This window comes from Ictalurus punctatus, chromosome 10 (assembly GCF_001660625.3).
Source record: "Ictalurus punctatus breed USDA103 chromosome 10, Coco_2.0, whole genome shotgun sequence".
Classification (NCBI taxonomy): domain Eukaryota; kingdom Metazoa; phylum Chordata; class Actinopteri; order Siluriformes; family Ictaluridae; genus Ictalurus; species Ictalurus punctatus.
The window spans coordinates 22,914,361-22,934,044 of record NC_030425.2 but is presented as its reverse complement, the minus strand read 5'-3'; the positions used below and the strand labels follow the sequence as shown (position 1 = coordinate 22,934,044).

The following is a 19,684-nucleotide window of genomic DNA, read 5'->3' as shown; positions in this document are numbered from 1 at the left end:
GGGCTGTTAGTGCATAATGATCCAAACTGACATACTACCCTTCCCCACAGGCCAATATTTTTATACAATATTTTGGACTGCTTTCAGTGGTCAAGAATTTATTAGTACCTCTATTCATGGTTATATACATGGTTTTATCAGTGATTACTTGCTGTCTAAAAATAGCATTTGATTCTGGGCCAAATATTGGGATGAATTATGGCAAAGCGAGTGAATTGTGTGACAAAAAGCTTGACTTAACCATAAGCAGCAAAAATTTCCACAGCATTTAGAATCTGCGCAAAAAACAGCCTCTAACAACTATATCTAATAAATACTTACAGTGGGGGAAATAGGTATTGGATGTGTCAACATTTATTTCAGTAATTATATTTCCAAAGATTCTATTCACATGAAATTTTCATCAGACATCAGTATTAACTCATGAAATCAGGAAATATATAGAATTCACAACATTAAAGTCCATAAATAAAGTTATGTGTAATAAAGTGGAATGACAGGAAAAAAGTATTGAACACGCTAAGAAAAAGCAGTTCTCCAAGGCAAGGTAAGTCAAGGAACCGGCTGAAATACGTAAATAATTATATCCTATCTGTGCAAATTAATCTCAGCTGGGTTAGTAAATTGATGGTCTATAAAAAGGCTTTTCATTTCCAAGGTGTCACACAAGAAACATCTCATGATGAGTAAAAGCAAAGCGCTCTCCCAAGACTTTCACAACCTTATTGTTGCAAAAAAATATTGATGGAATCAGATACAGATGTATTTCAAAACTTCTTAATCTTCCACTATGCACCACTGGGGCCATTATCCGCAAGTGGAAACGACATCCCTCCGTCATCAACTGGCCACACACAGGAACTCCTCGCAAGATTTCTGATCAGGGAGTCAGAAGAAAAGTCAGAAGAATAGCCCAAGAGCCAAGGACTACTCAGAAAGGGCTCCAGAAACACATGGAGGCAGCAGGTGCCATCGTCACAGAGAAAACAATAGGCAATGCACTCCACTGCTCACACTCACCTCGCAAGACTCCATTACTAAAGAAAAGGCATGTCGAAGCTCGTTTAAAGTTTGCTACAAGTCATTTGGACAAGCCTATGAAATACTGGCAGAGTGTAGTCTGATCAGACGAGAACAAAATTGAACTTTTTGGCTGTTATACTACCCACCATGGTTGGGGGAAAAATTTCAATACACATAACTATAACAACAGTGAAGTTTGGAGGTGGAAGCATCATGGTGTGGGGCTGTTTTTCATCGCATGGTACTGGCAGACTTCATATAATTGAAGGAACGATGAATGGAGCCCTTTACCGGGAGATTCTTGAGAAGAATCTGCTGCCATCCACCAGGATGATGAACCTTCCAGCAGGACAACGATCCAAAGCATACAGCAAAGGAAACTCTCAGTTGGTTTCAGGGGGAAAAAATCAAGGCGTTAGAACGGCCCAGTCAATCACCTGACTCGAATACAACTAAACAAGATTTAAAGACAATATGTTTAGAAGAATGGGTCAAAATCACACCTGAATACTGCAGCCGATTAATTTCTTCATACAGGAAGTGTCTTGAAGATGTCATTACAAACAAAGGCTTCTCCACTAAGTATGAAATACATTTCATTTAGTGTGTTCAACACTTTTTTCCTGTGTCATTCCACTTTATTGCACATAACTTTACTTATGGACTTTAATGTTGTGAATTCTTTATATTTCCTGAGTTAATACTGATGTCTGTTGAAAATTTCAAGTGAATAGCCTCATTGGAAATATATTTACTGAAAAAAATGTTGATGCATCCAGTACTTATTTCCCCCACTGTATTCAGACAACATAATGCCTTTTCCATCAGACAAGTCGAAGCAATAACATATTTTCCTTTGCATCACACTGTGTTTTATTCTTCTTTATTCTAAAGGGCTGAATGTAATCCTTCAGTTCTGGTCAGTGACATTCAGTCAGTGAATGCTCTGGACATTATCTCATGACATTTTGTGAATGAGTACTGCACAGCTCTGAGGAGCAAATCTCAGCTCTGGTTATTACTGATAAGACATGGAGGAGCTCAGCTCTATTAACAATTTATGGTTATATGCAGTCGTATAGTTAAGGCCATGTTTCCCAGGTAAACATGTTCTCATAGGTTTATATTATGTGAATTTGATTAATTAATTTATTTCAAAACACATGTCATATCTACCATAAAAGGTCATAAAAGTACACAGAGTTCTAATTTTACAGTGTTGCTTACAGCTCCAGGTCCCTGGTTCGATTCTGTGCTCAGGATACTGTCTGTGTGGAATTTTAGTACATGTTCTTCTCTGTGTCTCTGTGGGTTTCCTTTCACCCGGTAGATGAATTGTTAGTTTAAATTGCCCCTAGGTGTGAATGTGTGTGCATGGTACCCTGTGATGGACTGGTGTCTCATCCATGGTACATTCCTATCTTGCCAAGATTGGTTCTGGGATAAGCCCTGGGTCCTTGACTGGAATAAAGCAGTTACTGAAGATGATGGTGATAATGATATTTATCCATCCAGCCTTTGTCTATACCACTTATCCTACACAGGGTTGCAGGGCACTTGGAGCTTAGAGACTATCCTAGGGGACTCACGGCACAAGGCGGGAGACACCCTGGACAAGGTGCCAACCCATTGAAGGGCAGAATTGCACACATACTCACACACTACAGACAGTTTTAGAAATGCCAATCAGCCTACAGCGATTGTCTTTGGACTGGGGGAGGAAATCAGAATACATGGAGGAAACCCCTGAAGAACATGCAAACTCCATGCACACAGGGCAGAGGTGGGAACTGAACCTCCAACCCTGGCAGGGCAAAGTGCACACCAGTAATCCACCATGCCCCTGTAATAATATTTATGTATTTTAATATTTAGAAATCGATTACATATAGGAAGAGCAAAAACGCATTGTGTAACATACTGGCTTAACTGTAATGTTTAATATGTGGAATATATGCATTTTAATGTCCTTTTTAGTGTCATTACCAGCTCTAATTATAAAAACATGTTGTGTGTGCCAACATAGTATTTAACAACAACAATAATAACAACAACAAGCATCCATAAATAATACAATTTGGGCGAAATTTGGACACTATTCTAAAATACATTTGTTTTCTTACTGGCCTATCCCTTTAAACACGCGCTACAGAAAAGACGTCGCTTCCGGTCACGTGGTCAGAACCTTTTCAGTTGGCGCGGAAAGTTAACGCTTGTTGGTAACTTGTCACTCCATACTCATAAATGTGGAGTCCTTTGATATGAAGTTGTTTTTTTTTCTTTGGAAGCTATTGGTGTATACTACTTAACAGTCCAAGACCAGTGTGGAGAAGACTCTCGAATCTGCTGCGTTTGAATGAAATTGCCGTTTTTCCCTCTCGGGTGAGCTCGCCCACAATTACAGCTCATTACCATAGAAACATGGCTTTCGAGCTAGCGTAGCCCGTGTAAAATAAAATTTAAAAAACAAACCCGAAAGTTATTGCGTTGTTGGAGCGTCCTGTGAGATGTTTTATTCCACTTTCAGATGTAAAATATGAGTCCACAGAAGCGCACGGTGGTGTCAGGAGCATTAGAAGTGCGGTTTGTGGGAGATGATGATGTTCTGGATCACATTGTGGAGAAACATGAAGGTATTGAGAGTGAGCAGCTAACCAAGCTTCCATCTTAACCTTTTATTATTATAGTTTAATGCATTTAATTTGTAACCTTTTATTTAACATTGGTAGTCATATTGAATGAAGCATAATAGTTACCGCAAACAGCAATCAGAGACAGGACATAAATAAACATAAACTTATAACAGCACTATGAAGCAATTAAATTATTTCAGTCAATCATTAATTTTCAGTAATTGCTGGTCAGTGTTGAGGTGCACTCGGATCCTGCGCTGGGAACACAGGGTGCAAGGTGTTGATACACCCTTGATGGGACACCAGTCTATTGCAGAGCAACACTCGCTCACACCCTCTCTCTCTCACTCACACACACATTTTCACACACTCATTGGAAATTTAACATAGCCTTGTCATGTTTTTGGGAGGAAACTGAAAAACCAGCAAGAAGCATGTAGACACGGTGAGAGCATGCAAAACTAGGCATGGATAGTAAACCGAGCTGAGGATCGAACATGCTGGACCACTGTGCCATTCAAAATCTCTTATAAATAGCATGAACTCTGATAAAATAAATTGCACAAGTTTTAGACACCATTCCATGATCATGGGGTGCTACAACTAAAAGCTGTCTTTCTGATTTAATATAATACCATTATAAAAATGGTTTTAGAAAGATGGGTGTTTTTCTACTCTACCTACTTCCTCAATATCTTCACCTCTTAAGTAATAAACACATTTTATCAGTCTGTGAACAAATGACTCACTACTGTGTGTTTGTACGCTGTATACAGTACGTCATGTCCACCTTATATATTCTGCCTTGTTCTTATTCTGGCACCTGGTTTTAAACAGAAATTGAGAGTGCTGTGCTGCGCAGCACCTTTCTGATCATAATTCTGCTTTTAGGGTCAAAAGCGCCACGGAGTTCAGTTCAAACTCTCGTAAGCCTGAAGAGTCCTAGAAAGCCATTAGCAGACCCTGCTGAAGAGGATGAGGACAGTGTATTTAATGAGCAAAACTATGTAGAGGCACTTGGTGCTGGTACACAAGGTGAGATGCACTTAATGCTGGTACACAAGGTGAGATGCACTTAATATGTAGTACCATCTTTTATTGAACACGCTTTGTTGGCCTGTAGTTTGTGTTGCTTCGTCTAGCTGAGTGTTGGTTGTCTGTATGTTTTGTATGTTGTGCAGATGGAGATGAGAATGGATCAACCACTGCAGGAGCATCGGTGTTCACTTTCCAGACCATTAAACGCTCCAATAAAATGGCACAAGTGGGTAAGTGAGGAGAGGAAAATTCAGTTGGGCTCAGAATGTTTATTTTTACACCGATAGTAAATTGACAGCCTTGATTAGATCATTTGTTTATGGAGACTTTAAATTTATGAGGGGACTCTATGGTGTGAACAAAGTTAGGCATTGTGAAAAGAATCGCTTTAGATGCTATATCACCGGTCATGAATATGGGCCCTAATGAGTGACCCCTTGTAGGTGGGTGGAGCTATATAAGCAAGAATCACAGGCTAGTGCCTGCTGTGTGACACATGCTGCTTTTCCACTGCAGGAACTAGGGACTTTTGGAGGTATTCGATGTGTTTCCACAGCAGGGACCATGGTCTAAATTAAGTTCTGGGTAAAATATTTCCCCCTCGGAAACTCTCTATAGTGAATACAGTGAGGAAAGGAGGGGGAAGAAGCACAGATTTTTGAGCTATGCCAGTCTTTAGTTAATTTGAAATTGAGTCCTTGAGAGTAGAGAGGAGATTGCCTGTGGTAATGGTGGGTCCAATGAAGAGGAGCTTAGTGATCACAACTTCTCATAATCTCAACATAACAAAATGTTTTCCCGTGATCACGACCAAATTTTTCTGTGTACTCAACATGACGTTTTTATTGTTCAGGAGGCAGCAAAAGCTTAGTGCAATCCTGCAGCATCATGGATGAACAAATTGGTTTTTACTTTGATCAGAGACACACTCAAGCTGAAATATCTCCATGTCCTCCATATCTGTCAGTGATTTCACAGTACTTTTCACGTTATTTCCCACTAATGTGGACAACTTCCACATTAGTGTCCGACACTTGAGAAGGAGACTGTTAGGCTTACAACAAGGTAAGTCCATCTCTACAGCGGGCTATTATTAAATTTATAGTGGCGATGGTGAAGACGCCAACGTGCATGCAACAAAATATGGGACCATTCACAAGGCGTGGGATTTTCTCGTGATAAAATTACGTCGTGAGAAAACAGCATTTTGTTTCGTCAAGATCACGAGAAAGCAACTGTTTTTCATGTGGATATCATGAGAAAATTAAGTTGTGAACATGAGAACACAAGAAAGAAAGAAAGAAAATAATAATGCATGGCCTCTTAGGGCTTACGTAACTTTCCCCTCTTTTTTGGTGTAAAAAGAATTAAATTTTGTCAAGATTAAATAAACGTATCGCTGAACTCAGTTTTTCATTTTTAGTTGGCAGATTGTTAGCAGACCTGTACATCATGACACTTATGTATCGTAACCTATCAGGGTGGTTGTTTATTATACTGTACATTTACTGAATTGCCTTTTTTCACTTCAGCATCAGAGTGGGCACGCACTCCTGGAAAAAGTGTTACATTTAGCACTCCCGATAATCCAGAGGAGCCACCTAGCCCTGCCCGTGCTTCCAAGAGTGAGCACCCAACTTATTTTAAGTTCTCTTTTTCTCTGGCATGATCATATTCCCTCTCTGACTCCCCTCTTCAATATGAATATTTATAATGATTGCTGTTGTATACTTCTCACTTCTAGAGTTGGTGACTCAAAACAAAACTCCTCAAAAGGTAAAGCTTCTTTCTTTCAGTTATATGCAGAGAAACACACTTTTTTGCATTATGTAGTTTGCTTACTATTTAGTGATGACTGTCTTTTTCAGGGGAAGAAAGTACAGTTTGTTTCCACGACCCCACACAGACTGAGAAAGAGAATATCAGGTTTGGTTAAATCACTTCAAACAGTGATTAGTGACTAGTTGAATATGGAAAAAGCTGGACTGCCAGCAAAATATTTTTCAACATCTGATTATTTGACACTTTTCTTAAATGTAATATTCCAGAATTTAGGTCTTTAACTGAAAATTTTCCCCCTTGTTTTAACGCCAGACTGTATTTTATTTTGTCTGTTGCATGAATTATGATCAAACTGGAATTAATCTCCAGGTGTAACAAAAACTTTTGACTGGCACTGCATTATCATTTTCTGACAATGCTTGATGTTTGCTTTGCTTTTCTTTTTTTCAGCTCCTAATCTGAAATCAGACAGTGACAGTGATTTCTCCCCCTCAAACTCTGAGGAGGAGGAGGACGAGGACGGACATGAGGATGAGGAGGAAAAAGGAGAAAAGCGCGGAGCTCAGCCGAAAACCCCCAGCAAGACGGCTACATCAGCTGTTGCGCTTTACAAGACGCCTGCCAAGAAGAGCAAGAAAACGCCCGAGGTAGGATTCTATTGATGGTTTTTGCTGAGTATGGAGAGCTGTTTGTCTGGTTACTGTCTTTCTCGCGCCTTATCGTTTCATGCACCCCAAATTATGGCTGCATTTACGCCTTGTCGGAATTACCATAATTACTTAAGGACAACACGGACGTTCTACCCAGAGCTGTTCGTGTCCTCGGACTTGGAATTAAATGAATCCATGTGAGATGATGATGCTGACAACTGCAAAATGACATTAAACTGTATTGTATGTTTTTCGTTTATTTTCAGATTAATCTTGCATTATTAAGACATTAATAATAGTCAATTATACAGAAATATTATGAGATAACAACTACATTTTAAAGCTGAAGCTGCCACCAGTTTCCATATGACTTCGCAGCGGTCAGGTGCTACAAGTCGGAGCTCTAATCACGAGTTCTATGAGGACATGAACTCTTAAAACTTTTTTTTTTTTTTGTTAACAAGTCGGAATCTCGTAATTACAGTAGTTACGACATGGCGTGAACGCAGCTTATTTGTCAAAACACTACTAAACATGTTGAACACAAATCTGTACCCATGTCTTCTTCCAGCCCAGCCTGGTGGAGGAGTACTTTGAAGCTCACAGCAGCTCGAAGGTGCTCACGTCGGACAGAACCCTCCAAAAGCTCCAGACCCCAAAATTAGATCGGGTCAGTTCTGTTCAGCTGTCTACAATTAACCCAGCTTCTAACAGCTGTTATATTTATGCTGCATGTATGTGTAACTGATGGGAATGTTAACTGTGTCTTGTAGGAAACTCTTCTGCAGTTGCTGGATGGAAAGCCCTCCTGTTACACAGACGAGATCACTCAGCTGAATAAAAAACACCAGACCAATTTCAGCAAATGGATGCTGCAGTTACAGTTGAGTTGAAAATCCAGATGTGTATGTGAGCATGCATTTCTATGAAACGTGTTATTTGGGTTACTGTTTTATTCCACACAGACAGCATGTTGATGTGTAAACAACCTGTACTAAACGTATTTTTCTATACATGCCAACAGGATGGGCTTCAACATCCTGCTGTATGGCCTGGGCTCGAAGAAGCTTTTACTGGAGAAGTTCCGCACTACCATGCTGTCTGATTCCATGCACCTGGTGGTCAATGGCTTTTTCCCAAGCATCACTCTCAAATCGGTCCGTTTTAGCTTTTATTACACAACTTATTAATAAAGCAAGGTGGTCTTTACCTTGTTTTGAAAATACTGCATAAGTTTCCATTGTGATTTCATTTACAACCTACCAGTGCAAACTGATTTATATTCAGCATTGTGAATACTGAAAATCTATAACTAAATAAATAAAATCAAGAACATATTTTTAAGCTTGGATGTACACCGATCAGCCATAACATTAAAACCACTGACAGGTGAAGTGAAGAACAATATCTTGTTACAATGACACTTGTTCAGGGGTGGGATGTATTAGGCAGCATGAACAGTCAGTTCTCAAACTTGATGTGTTGGAAGCAGGTGCTTGCATGTTCATCGCTTACCTGAGGAAGAGATGCCACCAAGATGCACTATGGGACGAAGGCGAGACAGCGAAGGCAGCATGATGCTCTGGGCAATGTTCTGCTGGGAAACCTTGAGTCCTGGTATTCATGTGGATGTTAATTTGACAAACACCACCTACCAGATCTCAGTCCTATTGCGCATCTGTGGGACGTGCTGGACAAACAAGTCCGGTCCATGGAGCCCCCACCTCGCCACTTGCAGGACTTAAAGGATCTGCTGTTAATGTCTTGGTGCCAGATACCACAGCATGGGGAGTGCATGCCTTGACTGGTCTGAGCTGTTTTGCCGGTACAAGGGGGACCTTCACAGTATTAGGCAGGTTTTAATGTTCTGGCTGATCTGTGTATACTACGGCTGCTTGATTTGGACAAAATAGTTTATTTTGATTTCTACTGATGTATCGAATCAGTCACAAGTCATTGAACAGTTATTACAAAAATGTAACACTTTTGACCTCATTTGAGGAAACGCAATGATGTGTTTAGTTCTGTGGTGGAACTCAATACAGCTGTGATGATTACATTTCAAAGTGATTTGCATTCAATTCTGAGACAAATGTTTTTTAAAAAATCAACTTTTAAAGGAAAGAGATCAAGCTGTATGAAAACAATGTAACAGCATTTTATTTTGGCTTGTTTTTGTCACTATTAAGAAGGACATATTTTTCTTAATACAATATTTTAGACCAGATCAGTCAACGCTTAAGGTTGTGCAAGTTTCTTGGATTTCTCCATATATGTAGAGATAGAAACAGAATTTGTAATTGACTTTTCATTATGCTTTAAGAAATGCAAGAAAAGAAATCCCCCTAATTAAGAGGGATAATGGTTAACTTGCATAGCTGATGTATGCAAGTTAATCACAGATGCATCAAATATTAGTTTGATCCGACTGAACATATGGAGGAGTCACATTGTGCCTAATTTTTTTTTTTTCTTCCCCTCACATTGTGACATTCCACTTTGACAGATCTTAAATGCCATCACCAGCGAGATGCTGGAGCATGATGGGAGTTTTCGCACCCCAGTGGACCAAATAAACTTCATTGTGAAAACCCTTAGAAAAGGTTCTCTTCAGATATTCACATTGCATTGTATACAACTTTTACATTAATCCTCAGTCCATTAATCACTGGTAAAGTGTTATGATGCTGATTGATGTGGGATCATTTTGTGTGTTCTTACTAGACCCGGACAACCACATCTACCTGATCATCCACAACATTGATGGCCCCATGCTGCGTGGTGAGAAGAACCAGCAGGCGCTTGGGCAGCTGGCCTCCATTCCCAACATGCACCTGCTCGCCTCCATAGATCACATCAACGCCCCTCTCGGTCTGTTTTCACACTAACACTATATGGGAATTATTTTATCTGCGTCTCAGAATGTGGTCCTTCAGGTCACATGACTCTGTTCATGACTTTTTATACTGACTTTAAGACGTCTTTTGATATGTTAAGTCTTATCTACCAGTTCGTTGGTGTATTTGAGATGTTCACTGTTATCTTGGCTGTGTTATTGTTTAGTGTGGGACCAATCGAAGATGTGTGTGTTTAACTGGCTGTGGTACGAGACGACTACCTTCCTGCCGTACACAGAAGAGACGTCGTACGAGAACTCTCTCCTGGTGCAGCAGACAGGAGCGCTGGCTCTTAGCTCGCTCACACATGTCCTGCGTAGTCTCACACCAAACGCCAGGTACTGCACCAGACGCACAAACACACAACTCTACGCCTGACGCCACACGCAGTTTTTTGCAGCCTTAAGCAGCGGTCACCCCAGACTTTCAGCATGCGGAATTTCTTTGGAGACCGTGGCGACCGGATATGATATCACACGCCAGTGTTAAAATATACCATCTGTTCCTGTATGCAGTGACTCCACAATCCAGCCAACTTCTCCTTTGATGTTGATTTTATATTCTTTTAAAGCTGTGTTGTATAAAACGCCATAAAACCGGATGGTGCGACACCGCTATAATCCTTCTGAAGAGGTGACATGATACGAATTCTCAGGTCAGAGTTCACCAAACTTGAACTTTGGAACGCAGCAAAATGCGAATTTTCTTCACACAAAGCTTGTGTTTCTGGTCTCCAGCATTCGCATGCATATAAATGGAAGTCAGTGGAACGGAAAGTGTAGTGTGACCACCCCTTTACTCTGCCTTCTCATTCACAAGTTAAAAGTCAGCGATGAATGTCCCAGTTTGTTTCCGCATGTGACTGTTACTGCTGTTGTATGTGGGTATGGCCTGTCTTTGTAGGTTTTCAGGTTTCGATAAGAAATGACCGTAGTCTCAAAAGATAATTCTGTGTGCTCTTGTTCACAGAGGGATCTTCAAACTACTGGCTGAATTCCAGCTGGAGAACAAAGACAATCCTTCCTATTCAGGTAAAACAGTAGACTTTACACTATTTAAGAAGTCAATCAGTCGGCCATGTTCTCGTGTCACTTTTTGGAGCAGTTTCTCAATTTTCCCCCTTTGCTTTGCTAGCTTTCTTTTCACGTTTCCATTATGATTTGTGTTCAGGTTTGTCTTTTCAAGATTTTTACCAGCGCTGTCGTGAGGCCTTCCTGGTGAACAGTGACATCACGCTGAGGACTCAACTGACAGAGTTCCGGGATCATAAGCTGATCCGCACCAAGAAGGTGAACCAGTACACCTAGGGCTGGGCGATATGACAAAAATATCATATCACGATACTTGAGGACATTTCTACGACACATGATGTGTATAATGATATATAATTTAGCCAACAAACTGTCCACAAAACAGTAATAAAAATAAAAAAAACATTAAACTGACTTCGATAATACTTTTCTTTAATGCCTACAAAGACAAAGAAGAAACTACAAAAAGAATTACATCAAATCAACGACCTCCATTCAATAATTATTAAAAACAACAAAAAATACATCACCATACCAACAATGTCTTAGTGTATTGTGTAATAATTTATCACAATGTTGATATTATATTGATTATATTGCCAAGCCCTAATTACACCAACATGGAATTTGTCATGAATTTATTGACCCAGAGCAGAGAATATGCGCATGCGTGTCTATTTGCAGGAAGTGTTATGCGAGCTAAATGTATATTGAAGTCAGCAGTGAAACAGTAGATGTTACTTTTTCATAATAAATCAATACAAGACATTAAAAAGGGGGTTTCTGTCCTGTAAATTAACATATGTTATTTTATTTTGCAGGGAGCTGATGGAATAGAGTACCTTCTGATCCCTGTGGATGCGGGAACTCTCACAGACTTCCTGGAGAAAGAGGATGTTGAGTAATCGGAGCGGAAAGAGATTAAAGTACTGTTTTGAGGACTGGCCACCTGTCTATGAATAGTGTTTTACTGTACCTGTTCTGACTACCATGGATAGGCAGCAGTAAGCTGGCACAGATCGCCATACTGCATGCTGGGTAGTTCAGAGGTCTTCATGCACTGTAGAAGTCCAACTGAAATGAATCAACTCAAGTACTTCAAGTACTGAAACGTAAAATCATGGACACTTTTTGTAAACGGTATGTAGTATGTACAGATATGTAATAAATATGATGCATTGCAATTTATTTACATATAAAAATATGTTCAGTAAATATACATTTATAGTCACATTCCTGCAATACCATCATAATACACATATACAAGTAACTTGGTAACAATCAGATGTTAGACCGATCCTAATGCGATACGCAGGCTTAGATCCGTTTAAACAAGATACGAACAGGAAATGCTAAATTAATACCAGGAAAAGCAATACAGCAGAAGCCATAATTCTGTTTTGTTACAATGATCATGTCTGTAAAAAGTAGAGTTTACTAATAATTTCTCTGTGAAGCTATTTTTAAATTAGCATATATGTGCACACATAATATATGACCAAAGGTTTGAGGACACCTGACCATCACACCTATATGTGAGCTTTCTCCAAATTCTTGCCACAAAGGTGGAAACACACCATTGTAAATGATGTCTTTGTATGCTGTAGCATTTCCAATTTGCCTTCACTGGAATTAACAGGCCCAAGCCTGTTACAGCATGACAGTGCCCTTGTGCACAAAACGAGCTCCATGAAGACATGGTCTGTCAAGGTTGGAGTGGAAGAACTGGAGTGTTCTGCACCTCTACCCCACTGAATACCTCTGGGATGAACTGGAATACAGATAACACCCCAGGTTTCCTCACCCAACATCAGTACCTGACCATCTTTAATGCTCATAAATCTCCATAACCACACTCCAAAATCTAAAGAAAACTTCCCAGGGGAGTGGAGGTTACTATAACAGCAAAGGGGGACTAAATCTGGGACGGGATGTTCAACAAACACACATGGGTGTGATGGTCAGGTGTCCACAAACTTTTGCCAATATAGTGTGTAAGCTATACATACATTTTGGTGACAAATTAATGGAGAAACCAGTGGCTCATCCATGCTGTTCTATTTCTATCTTAATGGGAGTGGTCTCTTTCAAGATGACTCCGCCCCATTAACAGGACATGTAGGCTCACTGAATGGTCTGATGGGTGTGAAAATGATTTCAGCTAGATGCTATGGCCGTCATGCTCACCAGATCTCAACGCTGATGAACACCTATAGTCAACTTTGTAGCACTGTATGAGAAACATAACACCAGTTGAGGGAATTTCTTTTGGAAGAATGGTGTTCGTCGTCCTTCCTGTGCAGCACTGAGACAGGTAGTTATTGGCCCATGGCTTACTATCATTACTAAAGACACTTCATGTTGATTTTTCCATTTATTTCTCACATCTTGTATTTGTTGCTGACCAGGGAGTTTATTTTAGTCTGGCAACAATGTCTGTAAAAATATCAACCTGGATTCTTTTATATCAAAAAGCTATTTTATGTTGTTAGTCGTTCTGCATGCAGTAGCACTTATTCAGTGCTGAGCAATTGCTATTTTCTCTTTCTGTCTACTGCGAGCTCTGAGTTTGTTCTCTGTGGCACACTGAACAGTTTTCAGCTCCTCCATGTCCAGGTCTTTCAGCAGGAGCAGTACAGCTTCCAGAGTGTGACTCTAAACATACATGCGCACATTAGTATGTTTGAAATCATTAATGCTAATAATACAAGATTGTGAATCAAGTTCTAATCAGTTGCAACACTATACAAGAAAGCTACACACCTGCCAGGTTCAAACAGATGGGAAATTAGATATAATGTTAAATGCAGACTGACCTTTTTCTTCAGGGAGGCCCCTGCTTCTCGTGAAGATGAAAATTTATCTCTAGGCAATGGCTTCATCCCCAACTGCACAGGGATTTTACTGAAGACAAAACAAAAAAACACTCAATCCCTCAAATTTTCAATTAGCAGCAAGTTAACCTGAACCTGGTATAAAGGATAGTCATTAAACTTGGCATAGCACACAAAAAAAAAATACACTCGTCAAGCACTTTATTAGGCACACCTATTCATTCATGCAATTATTTAGACCGGCAGTGACATGGCAGCAGCTTCAGGTAACGTTCTCATGTTCTAATGAGTCCCACGTTCTTCAGTGTTCTTCCAAGTCACCAGATCTGAATCCAGTAGAACATCTTGGGGATGTGGTAGTACGGGAGAATCGCAGCATGAAAGTGCACCTGAAAACTGCAGGATTTGCACAATGCAATCATGTCAACATGGACCTGAATCTCAAAGGAGTGTTTCCATCATCTTCTGGAATCCATGCCATGAAGAATTGAGGCTGTTTTGAGAGCAAAGGGAAGCCTGACCCAGTATTAGTATAGTTTACCTAATAAAGTGTTTGATAGTGGTATTCCTTGTTTGATTGTATAAAGCGTACTATTCTTCTGTCACTGTATTGATGATTTTTTCTGTATTTTAGACAGTGGTTAATGGTGGGTTGTGTAAGAGCATTGGAATAACAATGCCTTGCAATATTTTCAAAAGACCATGGAGCCTGTGTTGTATCAGGTAAAGACAGAACTGCATTTATAGGAGAGGAAGCTATGATCAGGAACTTCTGAGGCAGGTCTGAGAATAAAAGGAAGAAACTGTAATTTCTTTTTTTTTTATTTGCAAGTCCCTGCAATTTTGTTACAAAGGCCAATATGGTGGCCAATATATAAATAATAACATAGCTCTGATGGAGCAACAGTGACCGAGATGGAGATCAAAGTTGAAATATCCATGTAAAAACAAAACAGGAATAGGTGTCCCCAAAAAGACTAATATCACTAATAGCTACCTTTTCTCATCTCTTATGGAATTAAATTTGTGCCAAAAGTACTGAACGTAACTTCTCAAGAAATTAAAAATATACAGTGAAGGAAAAAAGTATTTGATCCCCTGCTGATTTTGTACGTTTGCCCACTGACAAAGAAATGATCAGTCTATAATTTTAATGGTAGTTGTATTTGAACAGTGAGAGACAGAATAACAACAAAAAAATCCAGAAAAACGCATGTCAAAAATTTTATAAATTAATTTGCATTTTAATGAGGGAAAAAAGTATTTGACCCCCTCTCAATCAGAAAGATTTCTGGCTCCCAGGTGTCTTTTATACAGGTAACGAGCTGAGATTAGGAGCACACTCTTAAAGGGAGTGCTCCTAATATCAGTTTGTTACCTGTATAAAAGACACCTGTCCACAGAAGCAATCAATCAATCAGATTCCAAACTCTCCACCATGGCCAAGACCAAAGAGCTCTCCAAGGATGTCAGGGACAGGATTGTAGACCTACACAAGTCTGGAATGGGCTACAAGACCATTGCCAAGCAGCTTGGTGAGAAGGGGACAACAGTTGGTGCGATTATTCGCAAATGGAAGAAGCACAAAAGAACTGTCAATCTCCCTCAGCCTGGGGCTCCATGCAAGATCTCACCTCATGGAGTTGCATTGATCATGAGAACAGTGAGGAATCAGCCCAGAACTACGCGGTAGGATCTTGTCAATGATCTCAAGGCAGCTGGGACCATAGTCACCAAGAAAACAATTGGTAACACACTACGCTGTGAAGGACTGAAATCCTGCAGCACGCGCAAGGTCCGCTGCTCAAGAAAGCACATATACATGTCCGTCTGAAGTTTGCCACTGAACATCTGAATGATTCAGAGGACAACTGGGTGAAAGTGTTGTGGTCAGATGAGACCAAAATGGAGCTCTTTGGCATCAACTCCACTCGCCGTGTTTGGAGGAGGATGAATGCTGCCTATGACCCCTGGAACACCATCCTCACCGTCAAACATGGAGGTGGAAACATTATGCTTTGGGGTTTTTTTTCTGCTAAGGGGACAGGACAACTTCACCGCATCAAAGGGACGATGGACGGGGCCATGTACCGTCAAATCTTGGGTGAAAACCTCCTTCCCTCAGACAGGGCATTGAAAATGGGTCGTGGATGGGTATTCCAGCATGACAATGACCCAAAACACACGGCCAAGGCAACAAAGGAGTGGCTCAAGAAGAAGCACATTAAGGTCCTGGAGTGGCCTAGCCAGTCTCCAGACCTAAATCCCATAGAAAATCTGTGGAGAGAGCTGAAGGTTCGAGTTGCCAAACGTCAGCCTTGAAACCTTAATGATTTGGAGAAGATCTGCATAGAGGAGTGGGACAAAATCCCTCCTGAGATGTGTGCAAACCTGGTGGCCAACTACAAGAAACGTCTGACCTCTGTGATTGCCAACAAGGGTTTTTAAACCAAGTACTAAGTCATGTTTTGCAGAGGGGGTCAAATACTTATTTCCCTCATTAAAATGCAAATCAATTTATAACATTTTTGACATGCGTTTTTCTGGATTTTTTTGTTGTTATTCTGTCTCTCACTGTTCAAATACAACTACCATTAAAATTATAGAATGATCATTTCTTTGTCAGTGGGCAAACATACAAAATCAGCAGGGGATCAAATACTTTTTTCCCTCACTGTATATACAATGGAATGAAAGAAGAAAAAACACTCTGAAACTGAAAACTGTGAACTCAGTGGCAAAAATTTAACATGGTTTTTAAATAAACAGCATTCTTTGTTAACAGTTTTCTAAGCTTCGTTCACTAATCGTGGTTTCTGAACATGCTGCCAGAGTTTCCATTTATGCTCCACATTTACATTTGCCATTCTGGCACAAATCTCTCTTGTGGGCAGGGCTTAACAGGATTTACTCTCATTAGCTAGTGAGATTTGGAGCGACAGCTCCCTGCCCTGGAAGCAGATTTAATTCCACAATCTATCCCACTATTTTTCCACAATCTTGAGTTTGAAGGAGTTTTTTTTCCCCTTTTCCTAAACACTGCTGTATAGACAAAGTTCCAAGTAGGGTATGTAAACTCGTCTTGAACAGTCCAAAGACTAAAAAGGCACGGTATCAACTCACTTGGTCTCCTCCATACTGTAATTGAGAGGGTCGTACTCGGAGTCTGCCTCTGTGAGGCCATTGGTAGAACTGGCTGTGGCAGGACCTGGAGGAGTGATCACTTCCTCACCTTCCAAAGCAAGTGCAAGCTCTTCTTCAGTCACAACTGAACAACAAAAAAAGAGGTGCCATTAAAGGAAGTGGTTAAGGGAACAGTCATATAAAATAAAACCTCATCACTACGAGTACAGTAAGTTCTTACTTCTCATTCGAAAACTGCAAATAATGAGTTGGGGCATAAGACAAGATAAGTTAGGGGATAGATTTAACTTTGAGCTGAATCACAATGTAGAATATAACTGAAGGTAGTAATGGTATCACACTGGTTCCCTTTTTCCATCTACATGGTGCTGAAGCTTAGAAAATGTCTTAGAAGATTCTGCAGAACAAACACGCTTGAAGCTATATATATATATATATATATATATATATATATATATATACACACACATATATATATATATATATATATATATATATATATATATATATAAAATGTGATGTTGAATTGGGTGTGTTTAATCAAGAAATGCACGAATACAAATGACAAAAACAATGTAGGAAAGATATGAGCGTGGCATCACTGATTTGGAGTTTTAGAGCTTAGCATCTGTCTCACTCCTACCCACCCTGGTTGTCTAGTTTTTGCAGACAAGGCAAGTTCCTCAACACTGTCAAACGGTACTTCACCGGGTCTGGGTCGCAGCATGGGTTCTCCGCCAGCCACAGAACTTTGAGACAGGTGAGGTTTTTAAGATGGCTCAGCTCTGAAAGACTCTGGATGTCGTTCCGCCTCAGGTAGAGCTCGGTCAGATGCTGACAGTTGGCGATGTGCTCCAGAGAGGATATGTTATTGGCACTGAGAAACAGAAATGACAATCGACTCGTTTGAAATACCTGAAAGTGGATTTACGAGAAATAACCGAAGAGATGCAGAAAATTATTCTCTGTTAAAAGTAATATATCAAGAACAGTAACACTATAGCAATCCTACCTTAATGTTAAGACTTCAACATTGGGAATTTCAGTGAATATTGAGATCTGAGGATTCACATCATCACAAAATCATTTCCGGAAGAAATAAAGAACAAATATAAGCATGATAAAACCTTGGAAAAGTACTTACATCTGACAGGTTGCAGCCCCTACAACACAGAATTCATATTTTGAGTAGGATAGAAATGTAATCAAATGTAATCATTTTCCATATGGAAAAGTTGCCAAAATAAATGCAGCCTACTTCATGTGTGTAAAAGAACTATTTCCCCGAAGCAGCCTAAATGACTTTCACTAAATTAAGTGGCTTTATCTTTAGACTGGCTGCTGGTGCTAAACTTACTTGTTCTGTTAGCTAGCTAGCCTGTGTTAGGTGCGCAGCTAGTGAAGTTAATCAAAACTAGCTAAATAAAGCACAACATACCAGCAATTCAACTTTTTTACGCTTTCAAGGTCCGACGCCTTGGCCCGTGAGAGAACAAGTTTCCGAGTTAATTTCATTTTGGAGTTGCACCGTATTAGCTCAAATATTTCTATATAAACCTTGAAGACAAACTAGCTTGCTTGGTAGCCATGACATCACTTAGCGTTACTGTCAAGCAAGCGACATTGCGCATGCGCCTGAACACCGGCTAAAATACCAAATAAAACCGCTTGAGGGAGACATTTCATAACATTTCGTAACAATTTGGCAATACTGTAATTCTTGTAATGATCTGTCAATAAAGGTCACTGAATTTAATTATTGACATCTGTGTCATAGGTTAAAATAAGGCAACTAGCACAGCATATTTCTAGTTACCTGAAGTACTCCATATAAATCCTAAAGACAATCTAGCTTGCTTGGTAGCCATCACATCACTTAACGTTAGCGTTAGTCAAACAAGTGACATTGCGCATGCGCTTGTCGGGAGGGTTGCAATACCAAACCAAACCGTTAGAGGGATAATTTCATAACATTTCGTAACACTTACAATACTACAGCATTTCAATACTGCAACTCCTTTAATTATCTGTCAATGAAGCTCACTGAATTTAATTAAATCGACACCTCACACACGTGTTTTGTGTCATAGTTTAAAATACTACAACTTGTACATCATTCCTAGTTACCTGAAGTATTCTATATAGCTTGCTTGGTTGCCACACGTCACAGCGGTTAGTGCCAAACAAGCGACATTGCGCATGCGCAATGCAACTCCTCACAAAACCGCTAGAAGGCGACATTTCACATGCGTTTATTTGTGTCGTGGCTTAAAAAATAGGGCAACTAGAAGCGAATTTACAGTCATTTTATCTTTATTTTTAGCTGTGCATTTAAGCGAATGCAAATCAAAATGAACGATTTTTCACGCATTTTAATAATTGCATTATTCCCCCACAAGAGTAAAGGTTAATGCATAAGCAGTTTCAGAAGAGCCTGGAATGTGTTGCTGTTGATAAAGAGGCTCAGATGTTGCAACCCACTTAAAATCCCACAACCACTTCATCTGAAAGGGTGGCTGCATGTTTTAACCTCCACTTCTGCTACACAATTAATCCACTATTTGTCAGATGATCCATGTGAACTGTTGTCAGCACGAACAACTGGTCTAATAAATACAAGTAAATGCTGAATATTACGCAAAGCTCTGCAGT

General features: G+C 39.9%; 2 protein-coding genes across 5 annotated transcripts; one reads left to right on the top strand and one right to left on the bottom strand.

Annotated features, from left to right (window-relative positions):
• The first annotated feature begins 3,177 nt into the window (after nt 1–3,177).
• orc2 (origin recognition complex, subunit 2) lies at nt 3,178–13,135 on the top strand. Of its 2 annotated transcripts, XM_017478838.3 has the most exons (17): nt 3,178–3,405; nt 3,551–3,656; nt 4,548–4,691; nt 4,838–4,924; nt 6,227–6,319; nt 6,439–6,470; nt 6,563–6,620; nt 6,927–7,123; nt 7,698–7,796; nt 7,900–8,009; nt 8,151–8,283; nt 9,633–9,729; nt 9,851–9,997; nt 10,190–10,361; nt 10,993–11,054; nt 11,194–11,312; nt 11,876–13,135. In XM_017478838.3, exons 2-17 carry the CDS (start codon nt 3,560–3,562, stop codon nt 11,957–11,959), a joined length of 1,731 nt encoding a protein of 576 aa, XP_017334327.1. In that variant the 5' UTR covers nt 3,178–3,405; nt 3,551–3,559; the 3' UTR covers nt 11,960–13,135. The 2 variants fall into 2 exon arrangements, with proteins under 2 accessions (XP_017334327.1, XP_053539174.1); XM_053683199.1 differs by lacking the exons at nt 3,178–3,405; nt 3,551–3,656 and having other exon boundaries at nt 4,645–4,720.
• cfap410 (cilia and flagella associated protein 410) lies at nt 11,470–19,270 on the bottom strand. Of its 3 annotated transcripts, XR_008397091.1 has the most exons (8): nt 18,471–18,655; nt 18,177–18,195; nt 18,045–18,091; nt 17,680–17,909; nt 17,012–17,156; nt 13,871–13,958; nt 12,031–13,709; nt 11,470–11,935 (listed from the first exon to the last, which is right to left on the bottom strand). XR_008397091.1 is itself a non-coding variant. In XM_017478841.3 (7 exons), exons 1-7 carry the CDS (start codon nt 19,231–19,233, stop codon nt 13,572–13,574), a joined length of 741 nt encoding a protein of 246 aa, XP_017334330.1. In that variant the 5' UTR covers nt 19,234–19,270; the 3' UTR covers nt 11,470–13,571. The 3 variants fall into 3 exon arrangements, 2 of the variants coding, with proteins under 2 accessions (XP_017334330.1, XP_017334329.1); XM_017478841.3 differs by lacking the exon at nt 18,471–18,655 and adding an exon at nt 19,160–19,270 and having other exon boundaries at nt 11,470–13,709; XM_017478840.3 differs by having other exon boundaries at nt 11,470–13,709.
• Nucleotides 19,271–19,684: the final 414 nt, after the last annotated feature.